The sequence below is a fragment of the Entelurus aequoreus genome, linkage group LG05, assembly GCF_033978785.1.
Source record: "Entelurus aequoreus isolate RoL-2023_Sb linkage group LG05, RoL_Eaeq_v1.1, whole genome shotgun sequence".
In the NCBI taxonomy this organism is placed as follows: Eukaryota; Metazoa; Chordata; class Actinopteri; order Syngnathiformes; family Syngnathidae; genus Entelurus; species Entelurus aequoreus.
In genome coordinates, this window is record NC_084735.1 from 86,133,446 (window position 1) to 86,158,736 (window position 25,291).

Sequence of the window (25,291 nt, forward strand, 5' to 3'; positions counted from 1 at the left end):
CTCACTATCGTTGGTACTTTAAAAAAAAGTAACCAAGAAATGTTGACAAGTAGAAGTAACTATAAATGATCTTATCTCATCTTATATGATCCTAGAAATGTGTGGTGGCGAAGAAGAACAACAGGTTGTGTGTCTGCGGCGTATTTTTAAACCTTTTGTGGTCCAAAAGCCATTGATTGCTTGATTGGATTAGCCAGCAGGCCACGACAGCAATAACGAGGCCGATTAGCCACAAAGTTGCCGCCGCCGGTATAAAAGGAGCCGGCGCGGACTCGGGACGCCGCCGTGTTTCCTGAGACGCCCTGCGGATACTCCACGACTGACAAGAGGTGAGACTGTCTACTTTTTTTTTTTTTTAGAAACATTTGAATTTAAATGTACTTTTCCTACACGTACGACGTCTGAGAGCGAGAGCTTTGACGGCGAGGTCATGTGACGTTTGTCCGTTTGTAAGCAAACATCAAAGTGTCCACTTCACAGCAGCCTAAGCAGAGAAGCCCAGACTTCCCTCTCCCCAGCCACTTCGCCCAGCTCCTCCCGGGTGGATCCCGAGGCGTTCCCAGGCCAGCCGGGAGACATAGTCTTCCCAACGTGTCCTGGGTCTTCCCCGTGGCTTCCTGCCGGTCGGACGTGCCCTAAACGCCTCCCTAGGGAGGCGTTCGGGTGGCATCCTGACCAGATGCCCGAACCACCTCATCTGGCTCCTCTCGATGTGGCTTTACTCCGAGTTCCTCCCGGATGACAGAGCTTCTCACCCTATCTCTAAGGGAGAGCCCCGCCACCCGGCGGAGGAAACTCATTTCGGCCGCCTTTACCCGTGATCTTGTCCTTTCGGTCATAACCCAAAGCTCATGACCATAGGTGAGGATGGGAACGTAGATCGACCGGTAAAATGCGGCATGGCGTAGTGCAGGGGTCACCAACCTTTTTGAAAGCAAGAGCTACTTCTTGGGTAGTGATTAATGCGAAGGGCTACCAGTTTGATACACACTTAAATAAATTGCCAGAAATAGCCAATTTGCTCCATTTACCTTTAACTCTATGTTATTATTAACAATGAATGATATTTACACTTAATTGAACGGTTTAAAAGAGGAGAAAACACGAAAAAAAATGACAATTAAATTTTGAAACATAGTTTATCTTCAATTTCGACTCTTTAAAATTCAAAATTCAACCGAAAAAAAGAAGAGAAAAACTAGCTAATTTGAATCTTTTTGAAAAAATGAAAAAAATAATTTATGGAACATCATTAGTCATTTTTCCTGATTAAGATTAATTTTAGAATTTTGATGACATGTTTTAAATAGGTTAAAATCCAATCTGCACTTTGTTAGAATATATAACAAATTGGACCAAGCTATATTTCTAACAAAGACAAATCATTATTTCTTCTAGATTTGCCAGAACAAAATTTTTAAAATAAATTCAAAAGACTTTGAAATAATATTTACATTTGATTCTACAGATTTTCTAGATTTGCCAGAATATTTTTTTTGAATTTTAATCATAATAAGTTTGAAGAAATATTTCACAAATATTCTTCGTCAAAAAAACAGAAGCTAAAATGAAGAATTAAATTAAAATGTACTTATTATTCTTTACATTAAAAAAATACATTTACTTGAACGTTGATTTAAATTGTCAGGAAAGAAGAGGAAGGAATTTAAAAGGTAAAAAGGTATATGTGTTTAAAAATCCTAAAATCATTTTTAAGGTTGTATTTTTTCTCTAAAATTGTCTTTCTGAAAGTTATAAGAAGCAAAGTAAAAAAAATTAATGCATTTATTTAAACAAGTGAAGACCAAGTCTTTGAAACATTTTCTTGGATTTTCAAATTCTATTTGAGTTTTGTCTCTCTTAGAATTAAAAATGTCAGGCAAAGCGAGACCAGCTTGCTAGTAAATAAATAAAAATTTTAAAATAGAGGCAGCTCACTGGTAAGTGCTGCTATTTGAGCTATTTTTAGAACAGGCCAGCGGGCGACTCATCTGGTCCTTACGGGCGACCTGGTGCCCGCAGGCACCGCGTTGGTGACCCCTAGCGTAGTGGGTAGAGCGCCCGTGTCAGAAACCTGAGGGTTGCAGGTTCGCTCCCCGCCTCTTACCATGCCGTTGTGTCCTTGGGCAGGACACTTCACCCTTGCCCCCGGTGCCGCTCACACCGGTGAATGAATGTTGAATGAACGGTAGGTGGTGGTCGGAGGGGCCGTAGGCGCAAATTCGCAGCCACGCTTCCGTCAGTCTACCCCAGGGCAGCTGTGGCTACGAAAGTAGCTTACCACCACCAGGTGTGAATGAATAATGGGTTTTTAACATGTAAAGCGACTTTGGGTACTTAGAAAAAGCGCTATATAAATCCCAGTTATTATTATTATTATTAAATTGAGAGCTTTGCCTTCCGGCTCAGCTCCTTCTTCACCACAACGGATCGATACAGTGTGACTTCTGCTGTTGACGTATCCGTAATACGCCAATAGGGACAAGTTTGTATTTACACGATGAGTCAGGTCTGTCTTGACCTCCGCCGAACCCCTGAGGCCGACTCACCGATCCCCTAGGGTTCGATCGAACCCAGGTTAAGAACCACAGTCCTAGGTACTTGAACTTCTCCACTTGGAGAAAGATCTTCTCCCCAACCTGGAGACGGCACTCCACCCTTTCCCGGGCGAGAACCATGGACTCTGACTTGGAGGTGCTGATTCTCATCCCAGTTGCTTCACACCTGGCTGAAGATCCTGGCCAGTTGAAGCCATCAGGACCACATCACCTAATCCTGCAGCCACCAAACCGGATCCCCTCAACGCCTTGACTGCGCCTAGCAATTCTGTCTATAAAAGTTATGAACAGAATCGGTGACAAAGGGCAGCCTTGGCGGAGTCCAACCCTCACTGGAAACGTGTCCGACTTACTGCCAGCAATGCCAGCTCTGACACTAATCGTACAGGGAGCGGACCGCCACAATCAGACAGTCCAAAACCCCATACTATCTGAGCCAGGGGTCACCAACGCGGTGCCCGCGGGCACCAGGTCGCCCGTAAGGACCAGATGAGTAGCCCGCTGGCCTGTTCTAAAAATAGCTCAAATAGCAGCACTTACCAGTGAGCTGCCTCTATTTTTTAAACGTTATTTATTTACTAGCAAGCTGGTCTCGCTTTGCCCGACCTTTTTAATTCTAAGAGAGACAAAACTCAAATAGAATTTGAAAATCCAAGGAAATATTTTAAAGACTTGGTCTTCACTTGTTTAAATAAATTCATTAATTTTTTTACTTTGCTTCTTATAACTTTCAGAAAGACAATTTTAGAGAAAAAATACAACCTTAAAAATGATTTTAGGATTTTTAAACACATATACCTTTTTACCTTTTAAATTCCTTCCTCTTCTTTCCTGACAATTTAAATCAATGTTCAAGTCAATTTATTGTTTCTATTGTAAAGAATAATAAATACATTTTAATGTAATTCTTCATTTTAGCTTCTGTTTTTTTGACAAAGAATATTTGTGAAATATTTCTTCAAACTTATTATTATTAAAATTCAAAAAAAATATTCTGGCAAATCTAGAAAATCTGTAGAATCAAATTTAAATCTTATTTCAAAGTCTTTTGAATTTCTTTGAAAAATGTTGTTCTGGAAAATCTAGAAGAAATAATGATTTGTCTTTGTTAGAAATATAGCTTGGTCCAATTTGTTTTATATTCTAACAAAGTGCAGATTGGATTTGAACCTATTTAAAACATGTCATCAAAATTCTAAAATTAATCTTAATCAGGAAAAATGACTAATGATGTTCCATAATTTTTTTTTTTTAATTTTTTCAAAAAGATTCGAATTAGCTAGTTTTTCTCTTCTTTTTTTCGGTTGAATTTTGAATTTTAAAGAGTCGAAATTGAAGATAAACTATGTTTCAAAATTTAATTGTCATTTTTTTCGTGTTTTCTCCTCCTTTATTGTTTCTATTGTAAAGAATAATAAATATATTTTAATGTAATTCTTCATTTTAGCTTCTGTTTTTTCGACAAAGAATATTTGTGAAATATTTCTTCAAACTTATTATTATTAAAATTCAAAAAAATTCAAAATTCAAAAAAATTATTATTAAAAATTATTATTATTGTTAAAAATTCAAAAAAATTATTATTATTAAAATTCCAAAAAATTATTCTGGCAAATCTAGAAAATCTGTAGAATCAAATTTAAATCTTATTTCAAAGTCTTTTGAATTTCTTTTAAAAAATGTTGTTCTGGAAAATCTAGAAGAAATAATGATTTGTCTTGCTTGGTCCAATTTGTTATATATTCTAACAAAGTGTAGATTGGATTTTAACCTATTTAAAATATGCCATCAAAATTCTAAAATTAATCTTAATCAGGAAAAATGACTAATGATGTTCCATAAATTATTTTTTTAATTTTTTCAAAAAGATTCCAATTAGCTAGTTTTTCTCTTCTTTTTTTCGGTTGAATTTTGAATTTTAAAGAGTCGAAATTGAAGATAAACTATGTTTCAAAATTTAATTGTCATTTTTTTTCGTGTTTTCTCCTCTTTTAAACCGTTCAATTAAGTGTAAATATCATTAATTATTAATAATAACATAGAGTTAAAGGTAAATTGAGCAAATTGGCTATTTCTGGCAATTTATCTAAGTGTGTATCAAACTGGTAGCCCTTCGCATTAGTCACTACCCAAGAAGTAGCTCTTGCTTTCAAAAAGGTTGGTGACCCCTGGTCTGAGCACTCCCCACAGGACTTCACGGTCGAATGCCTTCTCCAAGTCCACAAAGCACATGTAGACTGGTTGGGCAAACTCCCATCCACCCTCAAGGACCATGCCGAGAGTATAAAACTGGTCTACCGTTCCACGACCAGGACGAAAACCACACTGTTCCTCCTGGACCCGAGGTTGGACTATCCGGGCTAGCCTCCTCTCCAGCACACCTGAATAGACCTTACCTGGGAAGGCTGAGGAGTGTGAACCCACCATAGTTGGAACGCTGCTGTTTCTAACATGACCAAATAAGGTCATGGGCGGTGGTGATTGAGATATCATGTGTACCTAATAAAGTGTCTCGGGGAGCATGATGACGATGGCGGTGCACTCCCGACCTGCTCATCCTCGTCACGGAGCTTGTCTTCGGATTTCATTCATTCCCAGAATTCCCCGTGATCCCTTTAGCGCTCCCTGAATTAGTGGCGTCCCCCCGTGTGACATCATCACCTCAATCAGGCAGCGGCCATTTGGATGAATCCTAATCTGCCCAGATTAGCCTGGCTCGCACGCCACTGATGCTCTGACCTGCGTGCTCTTCTCTTTGCCTCCGCAGGACACTTCCTGCAGCTGCCATGGCAAAGTAAGTCCACCTGCCCGCCAGGTAACGTGCCGTCACGTCCAATCAGCAGCAGCCTTTCCAAAGATGCTTTGGTGTTGCCTTGGTAACGGCTACACAAGCCTTGTACCTATCTACTCACCCGTTACACTACATGACACTACAACGTGACACTACCACACGATACGACAACATGATATTACAACATTATACTATAATATGATACTACAACATGATACTACAACATAATACTATAACATGATACTACAACATTATACTACAACATGACACTACAACGTGACACTACCACACGATACTACAACATGATACGACAACATGATATTACAACATGATATTACAACATTATACTATAATATGATACTACAACATGATACTACAACATGATACTACAACATAATACTATAACATGATACTACAACATTATACTACAACATGACACTACAACATAATACTACAACATGATATTTCAACTTTATACTACAAAATAAAAGTACAACATGATACCACAACATAATCGTACAACATGATACTACAACATGATACTACAACGTTACCCTACAACATTATACTACAACATGATACTACAACATTATAATAATAATAATGGATTAGATTTATATAGCGCTTTTCTAGACACTCAAAGCGCTTCACAGAGAAGTGAGAACCCATCATTCATTTTTACAACTCATTCATTCATCATTCATTCTCCGGTGTGAGCGGCACCGGGGGCAAGGGTGAAGTGTCCTGCCCAAGGACACAACGGCAGCGATTTTTGGATGGTAAGAGGCGGGGAGCGAACCTGCAACCCTCAGGTTTCTGGCAAGGCCGCTCTACCCACTACGCCATGCCGCCCCCATTATACTACAACATGACACTACAACATAATACTACAACATGATACTACAACTTTATACTACAACATGATACAACAACATGTACCACAACATGATATTACAACATTATACTATAAAATGATACTACAACATGATACGACAACATAATACTATAACATGATACTACAACATTATACTAGAACATGACACTACAACACAATACTACAACATGATACTACAACTTTATACTACAACATAAAACTACAACATGATACCACAACATGATATTACAACATTATACTACAACATGATACCACAACATAATCGTACAACATTATACTACAACATGATACCACAACATAATCGTACAACATTATACTACAACATGATACTACAACGTTACCCTACAACATGATACTACAACATTATACTACAACATGATACGACAACATGATATTACAACATTATACAATAATATGATACCACAACATGATACTACAACATAATAATACAACATGATACTATAACTTTATACTACAACATAAAACTACAACATGATACCACAACATGATATTACAACAATATACTATAAAATGATACTACAACATGATACGACAACATAATACTATAACATGATACTACAACATGATACTACAACGTGACACTACAACATAATACTACAACATGATACTACAACTTTATACTACAACATAAAAGTACAACATGATACCACAACATAATCATACAACATTATACTACAACATGATACCACAACATAATCGTACAACATTATACTACAACATTATACTACAACATGATACTGCAACGTTACCCTACAACATGATACGACAACATGATATTACAGCATTATACTATAATATGATACTACAACGTAATACTATAACATGATACTACAACATTATACTACAACATGACACTACAACATAATACTACAACATGATACTACAACGTAATACTACAACATAAAACTACAACATGATACCACAACATAATCATACAACATTATACTACAACATGATACCACAACATAATCATACAAAATTATACTACAACATGATACCACAACATAATCGTACAACATTATACTACAACATTATACTACAACATGATACTGCAACGTTACCCTAGAACATGATACGACAACATGATATTACAGCATTATACTATAATATGATACTACAACATGATACGACAACATAATACTATAACATGATACTACAACATTATACTACATGACACTACAACATAATACTACAACTGTATACTACAACATAATACCACAACATAATCCTACAACAATATACTACAACCTGATACCACAACATAATCGTACAACATTGTACTACAACATGATACTACAACGTTACCCTACAACAGGATACTACAACATGATATGACAACATGATATTACAACAATATACTATAATATGATACTACAACATGATACTACAACATAATACTATAACATGATACTACAACATTATACTACAACATGACACTACAACATGATACTACAACTTTATACTACAACATAAAAGTACAACATAATACCACAACATAATCCTACAACAATATACTACAACCTGATACCACAACATAATCGTACAAACGTTTGTACAACATTATACTACAACATGATAACACAACGTTACCCTACAATGTATTTGATAAAAGCCAACACCAAGAATAGACATTTGAAAGGAAATTTAAAATGTCTAAAGAATAGTAAACAACAGGCTGAATAAGTGTACGTTATATGAGGCATAAATAACCAACTGGTATGTTAACGTAACATATTATGGTAAGAGTCATTCAAATAACTATAACATATAGAACATGCTATACGTTTACCAAACAATCTGTCACTCCTAATCGCTAAATCCCATGAAATCTTATACGTCTAGTCTCTTACGTGAATGAGATCAATAATATTATTTGATATTTTTACGGTAATGTGTTAATCATTTCACACATAAGTCCCTCCTGAGTATAAGTCGCACCCCCGGCCAAACTATGAAAAAAAACTGCGACTTATAGTCCGAAAAATACGGTACATTCTTGTATGACAACAGAATGGCTAGCAGAACAGAAGGCAGAGTTTTGATTTAGTATTTGCTAGTTGAACTTTGCAGATCACAAAAAAGGTCAATTCCGACCGCTAACGTTGTTAGCATAAATGAATGGGATTTAACATAGAGAAAATTAGCATCGTGGCTAACGGAGAAATATTTTCGGTTCATTATGAGACTGTGGTGGTACATAAACCTAGCTAGCTAGAGATATTGGCCCCAAAAATCATTTAACAAGTACAGGAACAGCTAGCTAGCTAGCTTGAGTGGAAGTCATACAGCAACAAGCAATTACACCTCTATTAAACTTAAATACCATAGATCAAATATATTTACCCCATAATATCATCAAAACTTACCTGACTGGATGAAGTCCTTGGGCTCAAATACTAGCCCTGCTATTGAGGCCACACTAGTATTTGTGCATGTGATGGAGGAATGCACAGTGCAGGGTTGAAATTCAACTGAATTGGTATTAAATCAGGTTGTTTTAGCTAATAATCATGCAGCAAGATCTAGCATGTTGCATTCAATGTTTAGTCCCATTAATTCCTGTTCATTCCCATATATTCCCTTTCATTTCCAACTTTGAATATTCCCGGAATTTTGCAACCCTACTTCGGACACCCCGGCACTAGAACATGTCGGGTGACGTCACAGCTGCTCAAAGACTCGTCTGGCTATTTCCAACAAGGACTCGGATTAGAGCCAGGCTTCTCCCGAGGCGACCTCTCAATCCGTGGCGTCCACACGTTAGCGCGGCTAATGGGATGATGATGGATGACGAGGGATTAGAACCTTCTGCTCTCGAGAAGCAAATCAACTTGGTGGTCTCTGCAGGGTGTTCAAGAAGACCAGCGGCAATGGGGGGCTCACGCTCTACCTGGGCAAGCGAGACTACGTGGACCATGTCAGCAACGTGGACCAAGTTGGTGCGTCCCTTCCTGTTTGTGCGTGTGTGTGTGTGTGTGTGTGTGTGTGTGTGTGTGTGTGTGTGTGTGTGTGTGTTCTTGTACTTCTACCCTTCTTGAGACATCAACAAGGCAAAGTGCCTTCCATATGAACAAGTTAGGACCCAAATCATGGTCCCAATACGGAAAACCGTTGCATCTAACAGAGAGCCAAATACCAGAGTCCGTGAACATTGCTCCAAAGTCAGGATTTTTTTTGTTGATAAAATGTGCATACAAAAGTAAACATTGAGGCAGCAATATATGATAAAACAAGGCGGCAGCTAAAGAAGGACTTCCCCATTTATCCCCGAAAAATCCCGCCAGGTGAACAGCTGATTTTATGACTGCCGGTGCTGACGTAAGACAACCCGCGTCCAGGCCTGGCCCTAACCAATCTGGCGCCCTAGGCAAGATTTTAGGTGCCGCCCTCCCCACATCGGCAGTGAAGTGTATATACTCACAAGAAACCGAATAGCTTTGTCTTTGACCTTTTTTTTTACTTAAAGAAAGCAAATTAACATATTATATGAGAATGTTATGTTATGATTATCTTTAACCGAATCACAGCAGTGCTCAAATTAAAAAACAGCATTCCCTCTCATGTGATATTGCTTAATTAACATTAATGATGTGCACTTTAACAACTAGGCTTACAACTATACCTAATATATAAAGGGGTGGAAAAGTGACTATTACCTGCAGGGCAAACATTAGCTAACCAGAAGGCAATAACAATGTAAACAAAAAACACCTGCTTAAAAGATCTAATACAAATGTCCCTGAGGAATGTAAGGTGGGAGTACTGTAATTACCTAACGTTACATTATTATTTTACAATTTAGCCCCCTCCACAATATCAACCCGACGTTAAAACAGAACTAGCTATTCATTGATTAGTAATTGCCGAATCATGTAACATTAGCTTAATGCTAAAAAGCCAGGTTACTATCACATTCTGTAACAGACAAATAATTTAATGTAGGCTAACGTTACCTACCTGCTACCGCTGTCTTTTTCTCGTTTCTCCTCCTCTTCTTTTCTATTTTTTCTTCCCTGGGCACCTGACAGTTTTGGCCGTTTTGACATCTTGTGTTGACTTTTTGATGTGGTAAGAGTCATGATACGGGAAGGGAGGGGGCGCACCGTGCTGGGGGGGGGGGAATAATAGTACCAACTTTTTTTATTTTTTTTCTCCAACATTTGTGGCACTGGCGTGGCGCCCCCTGATGGACGGCGCCCTTAGCATTTGCCTATACGGCCTATGCCACGGGCCGGCCCTGCCCGCGTCCCATATGTGACCACAGGATGAACAAATACACTATTGATTGGTACCGCGCCGCGCAAGAAATTTAAAAAAAAAAAATATATATATATTTTTTTTTTTATTAAATCAACATAAAAAACACAATATATACATTATATATCAATATAGATCAATGCAGTCTGCAGGGATACAGTCCGTAAGCACACATGATTGTATTTCTTTATGAAAATTTTTTTTTTTTTAATTATTTTTTTTTAAATTTCACCCCCCCTCCCCGTGGGACAAATTTTCAAGCGTTGACCGGTCCGCAGCTACAAAAAGGTTGGGGACCACTGCCCTATGGTACTAAGACTATAGTGGCCATTGGCTTCTACAGCTGTGTTGCCCAAAGTGCGGCACAGGGGCCATCTGTGGTCCGTGACTCCTTTGTTATCGGCCTTAAGCACATTACAAAAAAACAAAAAAATAGAGATCTCATTAGCACCCCCTGGTGGTGAAATCTATCAAAATGAGGGTGGTCCCAAAAAGGAGGGATTTTTCAAATGGACTGTGTGTCGGTTTTAAAAGTGCTCCCCCTCTGGTCAACATATAAAATAACAAGTGTGTGTAAGAAATTCAAATGCGCCCCCTTTGGCCACAATTAATAATAAGAAAATAAAATAAATTTGTATATAGAGACATACTGTAATAACTTGAAGTAAATAATGAAGATTAAAAACCAATTGCAAACAAAAAAATAAAATAAAATACAAAATTAACTAAAAGGAGTCTTTTTTTCTTTTAAAATTGGGAACGATTTCTCATATTCTTTCTGTTTCTGTAATATTGCGATATTTCCCCGAAAAATTATCGCTTTTTTTATGTGAAACGATTACTTTTTATTACTTTTTAATGCAAAATGGTGACATTTGTCATATAAAAATCTGAATTTTATCACAATATTGACATTTTTTTGTTGTTCTCGTAAAATAGTGACATTTTTGCAGAGTAAAATTCCGATTATTGCTATAACATTGCCAAAAATGTTAAAGTTTTCTTATAAAATGGTGACTTTTGTCGAGAAAAATTACGACTCTTTTCTTAAAATTGCCAACATGTTAAGCTTTTCTTGTAAAATTGTGACTGTTATTGAGTAAAATTCCAACTTTTATCATAATATCGCACAAATGTTCAGGTTTTCTTGTAAAATTTTGACTTGCGTTGAGTAAAATTCCGACTTTTATTATAACACTGCCAAAATTCAAAGTTTTTCTTGTGAAATTGTGACCTAATTTTTCACAACAAGCTTTTTTATATTTGCATAGTATGTATATATTATTAATGTTGTAAATACACATCTTTATATATCTAGAAAGGCTGGTCCTAAAGAGGTAGGCATTTTTTTTGAGATCTCAATAAGGTAACAAATACAAGAATGTGTGTATGTTCTTGTATTTCTGACTGTGTGTGTGTTTGTACCCTTCTTGAGACATCAACAAGGAAAAGTATCTTCCATATGAGGAGGTGTGAACAAGTTAGGACATAAATCATGGTCCCAATACGGAAAAGCATTGCATCTAATAGAGAATGTCTCATTAGCACCCCCTGGTGGTGAAATCTATCAAAATGATGGTGGTCCCAAAAAGGAGGGATTTTTCAAATGGACTGTGTGTCGGTTTTAAAAGTGCTCCCCCTCTGGTCAACATATGAAATAACAAGTGTTTGTAAAAATTCGAAGTGCTCCCCCTTTGGCCAATATATGTAATAACAAGTGTGCGTAAGAAATTGAAATGCGCCCCCTTTGGCCAAAATGAATTAAAAATAAATACATATGTATATAGAGACATACTGTAATAACTTGAAGTAAATAATGAAGATTAAAAACCAATTATAAACAAAAACTAAAATATTAACTAAAAGCAGTCTTTTACTCACAATGTGTGGACTTTTTTCTTATAAAATTGGGAACAATTTCTCATATTTTTTCTGTTTCTGTAGTATTGCGATATTTTCTCGTAAAATTATCACTTTTTTATGTAAAACGATTACTTTTTAATGCAAAATGGGAACAATCTGACTTTTATCACAATATTGCCAATTTTTTTCCCCTTGTTCTTGTGAAACAATTACATTTTTGGAGTAACATTGTGACTTTTGTCATCATTTTGCCAAGTAAAATTCAGATTATTATTATAATATTGCCCACATTTTTTAAATGTTCCTATAAAATTGTGACTTTTGTCGAGTAAAATTACGACTCTTTTCTTAAAATTGCCAACATGTTAAGCTTTTCTTGTAAAATTGCGACTGTCTTTGAGTAAAATTCCAACTTTTATCATAATATTGCACAAATGTTCAGCTTTTCTTGTAAAGTTTTGACTTGCGTTGAGTAAAATTCCGACTTTTATTATACCGTATTTCCTTGAATTGGCGCCGGGAATATGGTATTCGTATGCCTCGAATTACAGCCGGGTCAAACTTGTTTTGCAAAATAATTAGCGCATGCTTGGCACTTCCGCCGGGTCAAATATGAGTCATTAAATGACTCCCGCCTCCTGGTGGTAGATCCTTCTTGCGACTGCTGGTACTGCAGAAGTGTACTGCAGAAGAAGACAACCGGCAGCAAGAGTGCGCAGCCATTGTTTGCTTGGACTTTTACCATGGAGGATTACATATCTAAAATAAAACAGTTTTCTAAACTGTACTTTCAATTGAAGCAGGAGGTAATACTTAAAAGGAAGATCTCCATCGAGACAGAGAGACTTTTAAAACTGAAGAAAGATAAGGAAGACTTCTATATCGATGCTTTTCTTCAAGGTAAGACAATGATAACGTTTTTTTTATTAAATGTGCTTTTCATGATAAGGTAAGCCCCGGGGTGAGAAGAGGTTTTAAAATAATTAGCGCATGCTTGGCCATCCCGCAGGCTTCTGGTAAGCGCCGGAGTGACAGGAGGTTTTAAATTAATTAGCGCCCCTGCGGCTATTCAAGGAAATACGGTAATACTGCCAAAATTCAAAATTGTGACCTTTTTCACAACAAGCTCTTTTATATTTGCATATTATGTATATATTATTAATGTTGTCAGGTTCAAACACCGATGACATCTATTAAACAGACAAGAAGCAAGGAATCAGGCAGAGACAGAGTTACATTTTGCTCAATGAGAAGAGACGTATTGGGCTGTACACTCAGTTACAGTTCCAACCTACGCTCTAAGGCACAGCCCACGTGCTCCACTATTTATTCGGGAAGTCCCTGGTTACATCACTGAGGCTGCTTCTGAAGGAAGGGGGGTCATTTCAGCACCCCCAGTTAGACACAATATATGATTATTCAGAAATGGAAATGTCCTGACACCCGTGATATCGCCCTGTCTCTGCTTTGTCTGCGTCAAGGTACTCGATGTTCGCCCTTGGCAGTCAGCAGGCCGGGTCGGGACACAAACACTGATACGAGACGACTCGCAATCCAAGATTGCAAGTCGTCTCTTTGCGCAGATAGAAAAGTACCACTTCAGCACCATTGATAATAACTATAGCAACGGCTTTTATGTATAAGAGTTGTGTGATAACTTATACATAATTATTCTAACACCAATCTTTATATATTTAGAAAGGGTGGTCCTAAACAGGTAGGCATTTTTCAGAGGTCTCAAGAAAGGAACAAATACAAGAATGTGTGTGTGTGTTCGTGTGTGTGTGTGTGTGTGTGTGTGTGTGTGTGTGTGTGTGTGTGTGTGTGTGTGTGTGTGTGTGTGTGTGTGTGTGTGTGAGCATTGTGTAACTCTCATGTCTTTCAGATGGCGTCGTCAAGCTCGACACAGCAAACTTCGGGGACAGAAAAGGTGACGTCGGGATCCCACGACGGGGGGAGGGGGGGGAGATTATTGCTATGCTAACATGCTAGCATGCTAACATGCTAAGACCCACGGTGTGTTTTGCGTGTAGTGTTCGTGCAGCTGGCGTGCGCCTTCCGCTACGGCAGCGACGACCTGGACGTGATGGGCCTGTGCTTCAGGAAGGACATCTGGATCCAGCATGTCCAGATCTACCCGGAAGACCACAAGCCCGCGCTCAGCGCCATGCACGACACCCTGATGAAGAAGGCGGGCGACAACTCGTACCCTTTCACTTTCGAGGTACGGCGACAAACGCAAACTGACCAAGCTAGCCAGTTAGTCTAACACTGACCAACACAAGGCAACAATAATGCTAATGCTAATGCTACATGCTAACAAATGTGTTGTGGCTGTCTTCTTCTCCTGTGTGTGTGTGTAGATTGCCAACAACCTCCCATGTTCAGTTTCACTGCAGCCCGGACCAGACGACAAGGGCAAGGTACACAACAACAACACGCTAATTGTATACATGGCATTACAATAAGTGGCCACTAGAGGGAGCTATGCTTTATTAATGCAGACCTTTTGCATAACCACTCCCTACAACTTTGGTATTTATGAATGAACGCCTGTGTGTGTGTGTGTGTGTGTGTGTGTGTGTGTGTGTGTGTGTGTGTGTGTGTGTGTGTGTGTGTGTGTGTGTGTGTGTGTGTGTGTGTTTGTGTGTGTGTGTGTGCGTGTGTGTTGCAGGCTTGCGGCGTGGACTTCGAGGTGAAGGCGTTCCTGGCCAAGGAGAAGTGTGACCCCAACGAGACCATAGAGAAGAAGTGGGTGGACCCTTCCCCCGTCTCGCGTCTGCTCGCTTTCCCGCTGACGGCGTCTTCTCTCGTGTTGCCTTCAGGGACACGGCTCGCCTCATCATCCGTAAAATCCAGTACGCCCCCTCCCAGGTGGGCGCCGGGCCCAAGGCGGACGTCTGCAAAAGCTTCATGATGTCGGACAAGCCGGTCCATCTGGAGGCGTCCCTGGAGAAAGACGTACGTGTGCACGCTGAAATGGTTGCTAACGTGGATGATAACATGGCGGGCGATTAGCAATGTGGTTGCTATCATGTTTGCAAACACGATTGTTGGCACATGTGATAACGTAGTTGCTAACATGGTCGCTAGCACGTCAAGAGGTGGATGTCTGCAGAGGTTTGTCTCGACAGAACAAAGTTAATTTACATGGTTGCTAAAACACGTGCTAACATAAGCACACTTGCTAACATGGTTGCTAAGACGCTTGCTAAGGCACCTGTTAACAATGTCACTAATATCGTTTCTATCACACCTGCTAACATGGTTGCTAAGACGCTTGCTAAGACACCTGTTAACATGGTCACTAATATGGTTTCTATCACGCCTGCTAACATGGTTGCTAAGACACCTGTTAACATGGTCACTAATATGGTTTCTATCACGCTTGCTAACATGGTTGCGAAGACACCTGTTAACATGGTCACTAATATGGTTTCTATCACGCCTGCTAACATGGTTGTTAGCACATGCGCTAACATAGTTGCTAATATGGATGATAACATGGTCACTAGCACGTGTGCATACATGGTTGCTAAAACACATGCTAACATAGGCCCGCTTGCTAACATGGTTGCGAAGACACCTGTTAACATGGTCACTAATATGGTTTCAATCACGCCTGCTAACATGGTTGTTAGCACATGCGCTAACCTAGTTGCTAATATGGATGATAACATGGTCACTAGCACGTGTGCATACATGGTTGCTAACATGGTTGCTAAAACACATGCTTACATAAGCCCGCTTGCTAACATGGTTGCTAAGACACCTGTTAACATGGTCACTAATATGGTTTCAATCACGCCTGCTAACATGGTTGTTAGCACATGCGCTAACCTAGTTGCTAATATGGATGATAACATGGTCACTAGCACGTGTGCATACATGGTTGCTAACATGGTTGCTAAAACACATGCTAACATAGGCACGCTTGCTAGCATGGTTGCGAAGACACCTGTTAACATGGTCACTAATATCGTTTCTATCACGCCTGCTAACATGGTTGTTAGCACATGCGCTAACATAGTTGCTAATATGGATGATAACATGGTCACTAGCACGTGTGCATACATGGTTGCTAACCTGGTTGCTAAAACACATGCTAACATAAGCCCGCTTGCTAACATGGTTGCGAAGACACCTGTTAACATGGCCACTAATATCGTTTCTATTACGCCTGCTAACATGGTTGTTAGCACATGCGCTAACATAGTTGCTAGTATGGATAACATGGTCGCTAACACGCCTGCCAACATGGTTGTTAGCACTTGTGCTAACATGGTTGCTAAAACGCGTACTAACATGGTCACTAGCATAATCGCATACATGGTTGCTATCAAGCTTGTTAACATGGTCACAAGCACACTGTGGCTAACATGGTCGCTAACATGTTTGCCAGGATGCTTACCAACATGCTCACGAGCAGGTGCTAGCACATGCGCAAACACGGTTGCTAAACGGATGACAATGTGGTTGCCTACACGAATACTAACATTGTCACATCGTTATAGTGTTTCACTAAAGCTGGAGCTGTTTAGCACACAGCTTCTAAAACTTGTAGCTCATCCTCCTTATATTCAGCCTCAAAAATATAAGGTTCTGGATCATTATTTGTCCCAAATTACATGCCAATTATAGATTTGAGTTTTTTTTTTCTTGCGGACATAAGCTATCCCACGTGTGCATGTCACACTTAATGGCTACTCTTTTATCTGCCCATGGGCTGGCATGGGAAAACATGTTATTTCGTAGTCTAGCAGATGCTACACTAACATGGTCGCTAATATGTTTGCTGGGACATATCACTATCACGCTCGCTAACGTGGTCATTAGCACGCTCGCCAATACGCCCGCTAAAACGCATGCTAACACGTTACGTTTGCAGCTCTACTTCCACGGCGAGTCCATCCCCATCCAGATGAAGGTGAACAACGAGAGCAACAAAACGGTGAAGAAGATCAAGGTCACAGGTTGGTAGCGCGCCTCGCTCAAGGTCAGCCGTTGCGCTGCGAAGGTCACTCAAGGTCACATTCCGGTCTCTCAGTGGAGCAGACCACGGACATCGTCCTCTACTCGGCGGACAAATACACCAAGTGCGTCTACACCAAAGAGTTCGGGTACGTCCTCCTCTGCTCGCGGCTTCCCCTCCGCACCCGCGCCCGGCGGTCCTCACAGAGTCTTTGCTTGTCCCTCAGCGAGACCGTGGAGCCCAGCGGGACCTTCGAGAACACGCTCAGCATCGTCCCGCTGTTGACGGACAACAAGGAGAAGAGGGGCCTGGCCCTCGACGGACGCCTCAAGGACGAGGACACCAACCTGGCGTCCACCACCATGTAAGCCCGCGTCCACCCAATCAGGAGTTGTTGGGTTTTTTGTCCAAAGTCTTGAGTCTGGTCACCAGCAGGTGCTAGAATATGGTTGCTAAATGTATAATAATGTGGTTGCTGACACGAATGCTAACATTGTCACGTCGATGTAGTAAAACTTGTAGGTCATCCTCCTTATATTCAGCCTCAAAAATATACGGTTCTGGATCATTATTTGTCCCAAATGAGTCTGTCATGACGTCTGCCGTGATTAGTAGTGTTGTTGTCTCACCCCGGGGGGGTTGTGTGGGGTCAGAATGCCTCAGGGTGTGGAGAAGGAAATGCTGGGGATCCTGGTGTCCTACAAGGTGAAGATCAACCTGATGGTGGCGGGAGGCGGGTGAGTTCTCACGCCGCATGTTATGCCCCCGTTATGACGCCACCCGCTAACGTCTCCCCGCTTGTGCTTCCCCCGCAGCCTGCTGGGGGGCCTCACTTCCAGGTGAGCACACTCCATCCCGCCCGTCACGCGACCTACTTCACGGGTCCCGGCTTCACTTCCGAAATTCCAGGAGTGCCGAAATACCAATTCAGACTCAAACTGTGACTACGTCAACATTTTGCAAGCGTTTTGAAAAAATTCCAAAACCAACCCATTCATATCCTTGAGGGATATTGTGGTATTATATACATTTTCAAAAATTCCCAGTTTTCCAGAAATTCCCAAATTTCTAGGAAATTCCCATTCATAGTTCTACAATGCCCAAAATTTTGCGCCATTTTTTACCCGATCCCAGACTTTCAACCATCCACCCACACTACTCTTCCCATTATCCAATGCAAAACATTTTTTCCCTTTCCCAAAATTCCCAATTTTCCCGGAATTTTCAGGAATTTTCTCCCCATTGACAATGAATGGGAAATATACAATCAATATCTTTTTTTTCTGTACAAATTCCCGGATTTCCCAAATTTCCAGGAATTACGAAATACCAATCCAGGTTCACACTTACTACCTCAACATTTTTCAACCGCTGTGAAAAATTCCAACATCAACCCATTCATATGATCTAGGACAATTGTGGTATTACCTATATTTTAAAATATTCCCGGTTTTCCCCAAATTCCCAAATTTCTAGGAAATTCCCATTCAAATGAATGGACGTATTCATAGTTCTACAATGCCCAAAATTTTGCGCCATTTTTTTACCCGATTCCCGCCTTTCAATGATCCACCCACACTACTCTTCCCATTATCCAATGCAAAACATTTTTTCCCTTTCCCAAAATTCCCAATTTTCCCGGAATTTTCAGGAATTTTCTCCCCATTGACAATGAATGGGAAATATACAATCAATATCTTTTTTTTCCGTACAAATTCCCGGATTTCCCAAATTTCCAGGAATTACGAAATACCAATTCAGGTTCACACTTACTACGTCAACATTTTTCAACCGCTGTGAAAAATTCCAACACCAACCCATTCATATGATCTAGGACACATATGTCAGAGTCAAGGCCCGCGGGCCATATCCGGCCCGCGAGAAGGTTTTTTACGGCCCTTGGGATGATCTTGATTTATTATTAGAACCGGCCCGCAGACCGCAGATCTTTTTTTTTTTTTTTTTTTTTTTTTTAGACCGCAGATCTTTTACACGCACCAAGCGGATGCCGGTCCAAGGTTGCGAAAGGGGGCGAGCGGCCCGCCGGGACGCGCCTGCCGGCCGAAGGGCTGCAGCCCGGCCGTCAGTCGCGGAGCCCGCCGTGCCACGCGCGCCAAGGGGGCGGGCCGAAACCCGGCCCCTTGGCCCTGAGACTTCTGCTTTGTTTCCCCAAACCGCGCGTCACCGCCGGGCCCGCACCACCGTCGGGCTGCAGCCCGAGCGTCGGTGGCGGAACCCGTCATGTGCCGCGCGCGCCAAGCGGAGCGGGGGGGTCAAGCGGGCCGAAACCCGCAGGCCACCCCCTCACCACGAGGCCCTGAGACTTCTGCGTTTGACCCCTACGCGCGGCCCGTCGGGACGCGCCCGCCGTCAAGCCACGAGGGCCAGCCGTCGGGTCGCGGAGCCCGCCGTGCCACGCGCGCCAAGGGGCGGGCCGAAACCAGCGGGGGGTTTCGGGCACCCAACTCGCCTCCCTCCCACGGAGGGAGGAGGGGGGTTTAATGTGAACATTACTGTGCAATCACATATTTAGAGTTTTTACTCAATTCAAGTTTAAAAGTTAAAGTTTAATATTTGTTTTCACTGCATGTTACTTCTCCTTAAACAAAGTGTTGTTTTTGATTTATAGATTTTTGCACTTTATTTTATTGTATTTCAATTTAATTATATTTTTAAAATATTTCAGTTGAGTGGATGATAGAAAATTGCTATTATTGTTTTTTTCTTTGAAGTAAATTTAGCCCACTTTTGCTAAAATAGAAAATATAGGCTACTGATGGTGCCTTGAATACCGGTTTCTTTCATTTAATGTTCATGTTATGGGGATTTTTATATAAAGGAAATTTGTCTTTTGTGTCTGTTGAAAATTAAAGATTACTGACAGAGCCATAAGAAAATATTGCTTTATTTATCTGATCATATTGGAATATATTTGTTAGGTTTTCAGTAGGTTCAATTAGGTTCACTAGACTATATGCGTCATTTAAAAATTTTTCAATGAACATTCGAACAGTCCGGCCCTCGGCTTGTAGCTAAATTTTTTATTTGGCCCTCCGTCCATTTGACTTTGACACCCCTGATCTAGGACAATTGTGGTATTACCTATATTTTAAAATATTCCCGGTTTTCCCCAAATGCCCAAATTTCTAGGAAATTCCCATTCAAATGAATGGACGTATTCATAGTCCTACAATGCCCTAAATTTTGCGCCATTTTTCACCCGATTCCCGCCTTTCAACCATCCACCCACACTACTCTTCCCATTATTGAATGCAAAACATGTTTTTCCTTTCCCAAAATTCCCAATTTTTCCGGAATATTTAGGAAGTTTCTCCCCATGAATGGGAAATAAACAATCTACTGCCTATCCCACATTTCTCATCCGATTTGAACCGTTCCACCATCCACACACTCCACTTACCTCGGACAATCAAACTACCATTTCCCAAGTAAAAAAAATAATTCCAGGAATTGTTTTCCAAAGCCCAAATTTCACCTCTTCTTGGACAGTTTTCACATTCTAAATTTTTCAGCTGTTGTTTGACTATTTCACCTTCAAAATGTATCTTTTTTTTCTGTACAAATTCCCAGATTTCCCAAAATTTCAGGAATTACGAAATACCCATTCAGATTCAAACCGTGCCCCAAATTTTGCGCCATTTTTTTACCCGATTCCCACCTTTCAACCATCCAAACACACTTCTCTTACCATATACCAAATGCAAAACATGTTTGCCCGTCACGCGACCTACTTCCTGGGTCCTGACTTCACTTCCTGTCACATGACCGCACTGCCTTGTCCTTACCGCTTGTTTGTTTTGCTCCGCAGCGACGTCAGCGTGGAGGTGCCACTGATGCTCATGCACCCCAAACCTGAAGGTGACGTGACACAGCAACACACACACACACACACACACACACACACACACACACACGCACACGCACACACACACTCATCCTGCTCTTCCTCTCTCCTCTTGTTCCTCTTCACGTGCAGAGTAAAGACTGCGCGTCCATGTAAGTACTTATTTTATGTCATTAACATATATTTATACAAGTATCATTGTAGCAAATGCGTATCTCAATCTGTGCGTCTGTAATAGGGTTGTAGGGTATACCGGTACTAGTATAGTATCGCGGTACTAATGAGTCAAAAACGGTACTATACTCTGAAAAGTACCGGCATGTTCAGCAGCGCATGCCATGGTTGGATCTACACCTGACATCCACTGTAATGATACCAAGTACGGTACAAGAGGGTATCTAGTCGGTACTACTATGATTACATCAATATTTTTTATTGTCAAAAAAACTTTTTTTCCTTTTTAAAAAATTCATATTATGTTTATAAACTCAGGAACTATGTCTCTGGACACATGAGGACTTATGACCAATGTATGATCCTGTACTTGGTATCGGATCGATACCTAAATGTGTGGTATCATCCAAAACTAATGTAAAGTATCAAACAACAGAAGAATAAGTGATTATTACATTTTAACAGAAGTGCAAATAGAACACGTTGAAATGGAAAATAAGCAGATATTAACAGTAAATGAACAAGTGGATTAATAATCAATTTTTTTTTTCAGATTAAAAAACGGAAAGACACATTTTTTTTCTACACACACACAGATCGGAATACGGAAAGACAAGATTTTATTTTTACACGCACACAGATCGAAATACAGACACTTTTTTTTTTACACACACAGATCGGAATACGGAAAGACAGATTTTATTTTTACACACACACAGATTGAAATACAGACACTTTTTTTTAACACACACACTCACACATTTTTTTTTTACACACACAGATCGAAACACAGACACCTTTTTTTACACACACAGATCGAAATACGGACAGACAGATTTTTTTTTACACGCACACAGATCAGAATACGGAAAGACAGATTTTGTTTTTACACGCACACAGATCGAAATACACTTTTTTTTTACACACACAGATCGAAAAACGGACGGACACATTTTTTTCTACACACACACAGATCGGAATACAGAAAGACAGATTTTATTTTTACACACACACACAAATCGGAATACGGAAAGACAGATTTTATTTTCACACACACACAGATTGAAATACAGACAGCCATATTTTTCTTACACACACACACAGATCGAAAAACGGACAGACACATTTTTTTTTACACACACAGATCGAAATACGGAAAGACATATTTTATTTTTACACACACACAGATCGAGATCGAAAAACAGACAGACACATTTTTTTTTACACACACACAAATCGGAACACGGAAAGACACGTTTTATTTTTACACACACACAGATTGAAATAGACTTTTTTTTATTTTTACACAGATTAAAAAACGGACAGACACATTTTTTTCTACACACACACACAGATCGGAATACGGAAAGACACATTTTTCTTTTACACACACACGGATCGAAACACGGACAGCCAGATTTTTCTTGCATGCACACACACACACACACACACACAGATCGAAAAACGGACAGACACATTTTTTTAAACACACACTCACACATTTTTTTTTACACACACACAGATCGAAATACAGACAGACACATATTTTTTTTTACACACACACACAGATCGGAATACGGACAGCCATATTTTTCTTACACACACACACACACAGATCGCAAAACGGACAGACACATTTTTTACACACACACTCACACACATTTTTCTTTTACACACACAGATCGAAATACAGACAGATGCATCTTTTTACACACACACGCACACACACTTTTTTTTTTTTACACACACACAGATCTAAATACAGACTTTTTTTTACACACACACACAAATTAAAACACACGCACACACACACACCAATCTAATTACATACACACACAGATTGAGATGCAGACACACAAATTAACACACAGGCACGAGACTCAGATTACAGACGCACAGATTGAGATACACTTTTGCTGTAATAATACTTACATCAATATTTGTTTGAAATCTTTACTGTCAGTCACCTGAGAGTGTGTGTGTGTGTGTGTGTGTGTGTGTGTGTGTGTGTGTGTGTGTGTGTGTGTGTGTGTGTGTGTGTGTGTGTGTGTGTGTGTGTGTGTGTGTGTGTGTGTGTGTGTGTGTGTTAAGAGAGGACATCAGCCTGAATGTGGACAGCACAGAGACACAGGAAGTACAGGCGGAGGAAGTAAGACAGCGGGGAAGGAGGAAGTGATCTTCTACACACACACACACACATAAAGCAGCAGCAGCCATGTTGTTGCGTAGTGTAGTCCATGTCAATTAGCCCTAGAGGAAACTGTCTCCCTATTATTTTGACATGTTGTGTCTTCTGTGCCTGGCGTCATGAAAGAATTAAACAGGTGAAAATGTCCTCGTTTGGTCTGCTTTGTGTCATCATTTCTTACCTTTTCAACATCAAAGACGCCCAACGTTTTCCGCTGTAGCTCAAAATAATCCAATATTATAAATGTCATCATCTATCTCACGGTAAATGGTAAATGATAAATGGGTTATACTTGTATAGCGCTTTTCTACCTTCAAGGTACTCAAAGCACTTTGACACTATTTCCACATTCACCCATTCACACACACATTCACACACTGATGGCGGGAGCTGCCATGCAAGGCCCTAACCACCACCACCCATCAGGAGCAAGGGTGAAGTGTCTTGCCCAAGGACACAACGGACGTGACTAGGATGGTAGAAGGTGGGGATTGAACCAGGAACCCTCAGGTTGCTGGCACGGCCACTCTCCCAACCGCGCCACGCCGTCCCCACCTATCCATTCATTTATCCATCCATCTATCATCTATCCATCCATCTATCCATCGGTCCATCCATCCATCATCTGTTCATCCAATTATCCATCCATCCATCCATCCATCCATCCATCTATCCTTCCATCATCCATCCATCTATCTATCATCTATCGATCCATCTATCTATCCATCCATCCATCCATCTATCCTTCCATCATCCATCCATCTATCTATCATCTATCGATCCATCTATCTATCCATCCATCCATCCATCTATCCTTCCATCATCCATCCATCTATCTATCATCTATCGATCCATCGGTCCATCCATCCATCATCTGTTCATCCAATTATCCATCCATCTATCCTTCCATCATCCATCCATCTATCTATCATCTATCTATCCATCGGTCCATCCATCCATCATCTCTTCATCCAATTATCCATCCATCCATCCATCCATCTATCCTTCCATCATCCATCCATCTATCTATCATCTATCGATCCATCTATCTATCCATCGGTCCATCCATCCATCATCTGTTCATCCAATTATCCATCCATCTATCCTTCCATCATCCATCCATCTATCTATCATCTATCGATCCATCTATCTATCCATCGGTCCATCCATCCATCATTTGTTCATCCAATTATCCATCCATCTATCTATCCATCGGTCCATCCATCCATCATCTGTTCATCCAATTATCCATCCATCTATCCTTCCATCATCCATCTATCTATCATCTATCGATGTATCGGTCCATCCATCCTTCATCTGTTCATCCAATTATCCATCCATCCATCCATCCATCCATCCATCTATCCTTCTATCATCCATCCATCTATCTATCATCTATCGATCCATCTATCTATCCATCGGTCCATCCATCCATCATCTGTTCATCCAATTATCCATCCATCTATCCTTCCATCATCCATCCATCCATCTATCTATCATCTATCTATCCATCGGTCCATCCATCCATCATCTGTTCATCCAATTATCCATCCATCCATCCATCGTCTATCTATCCATCCATCTATCTATATATATATTTATCATCCATCTATCTATGCATCCATCTATCTATACATCTATCTATATATCTATCCATCCATCCATCTATCTATGCATCCAACTATCTATGCATCCATCCATCTATAT

General features: G+C 40.2%; 1 protein-coding gene across 1 annotated transcript; it reads left to right on the forward strand.

The window, feature by feature from the left end:
- Positions 1-190: 190 nt before the first annotated feature.
- LOC133651201 (arrestin-C-like) lies at positions 191-23,731 on the forward strand. Its single transcript, XM_062049229.1, has 16 exons — positions 191-329; positions 5,326-5,352; positions 9,113-9,204; positions 14,271-14,315; positions 14,419-14,609; positions 14,749-14,808; positions 15,060-15,136; positions 15,211-15,346; positions 17,274-17,358; positions 17,433-17,505; positions 17,584-17,721; positions 18,011-18,094; positions 18,173-18,196; positions 21,187-21,236; positions 21,355-21,374; positions 23,488-23,731. Exons 2-15 carry the CDS (start codon positions 5,345-5,347, stop codon positions 21,357-21,359), a joined length of 1,068 nt encoding a protein of 355 aa, XP_061905213.1. The 5' UTR covers positions 191-329; positions 5,326-5,344; the 3' UTR covers positions 21,360-21,374; positions 23,488-23,731.
- Positions 23,732-25,291: the final 1,560 nt, after the last annotated feature.

Bases quoted from the DNA above. Each gene is read 5' to 3' on its own strand.
- LOC133651201 (XM_062049229.1), top strand. The intron at 9,205-14,270 runs GTGCGTCCCTTC...CATGTCTTTCAG, and splicing joins CAGCAACGTGGACCAAGTTG to ATGGCGTCGTCAAGCTCGAC. The intron at 15,137-15,210 runs GTGGGTGGACCC...TGTTGCCTTCAG, and splicing joins AACGAGACCATAGAGAAGAA to GGACACGGCTCGCCTCATCA.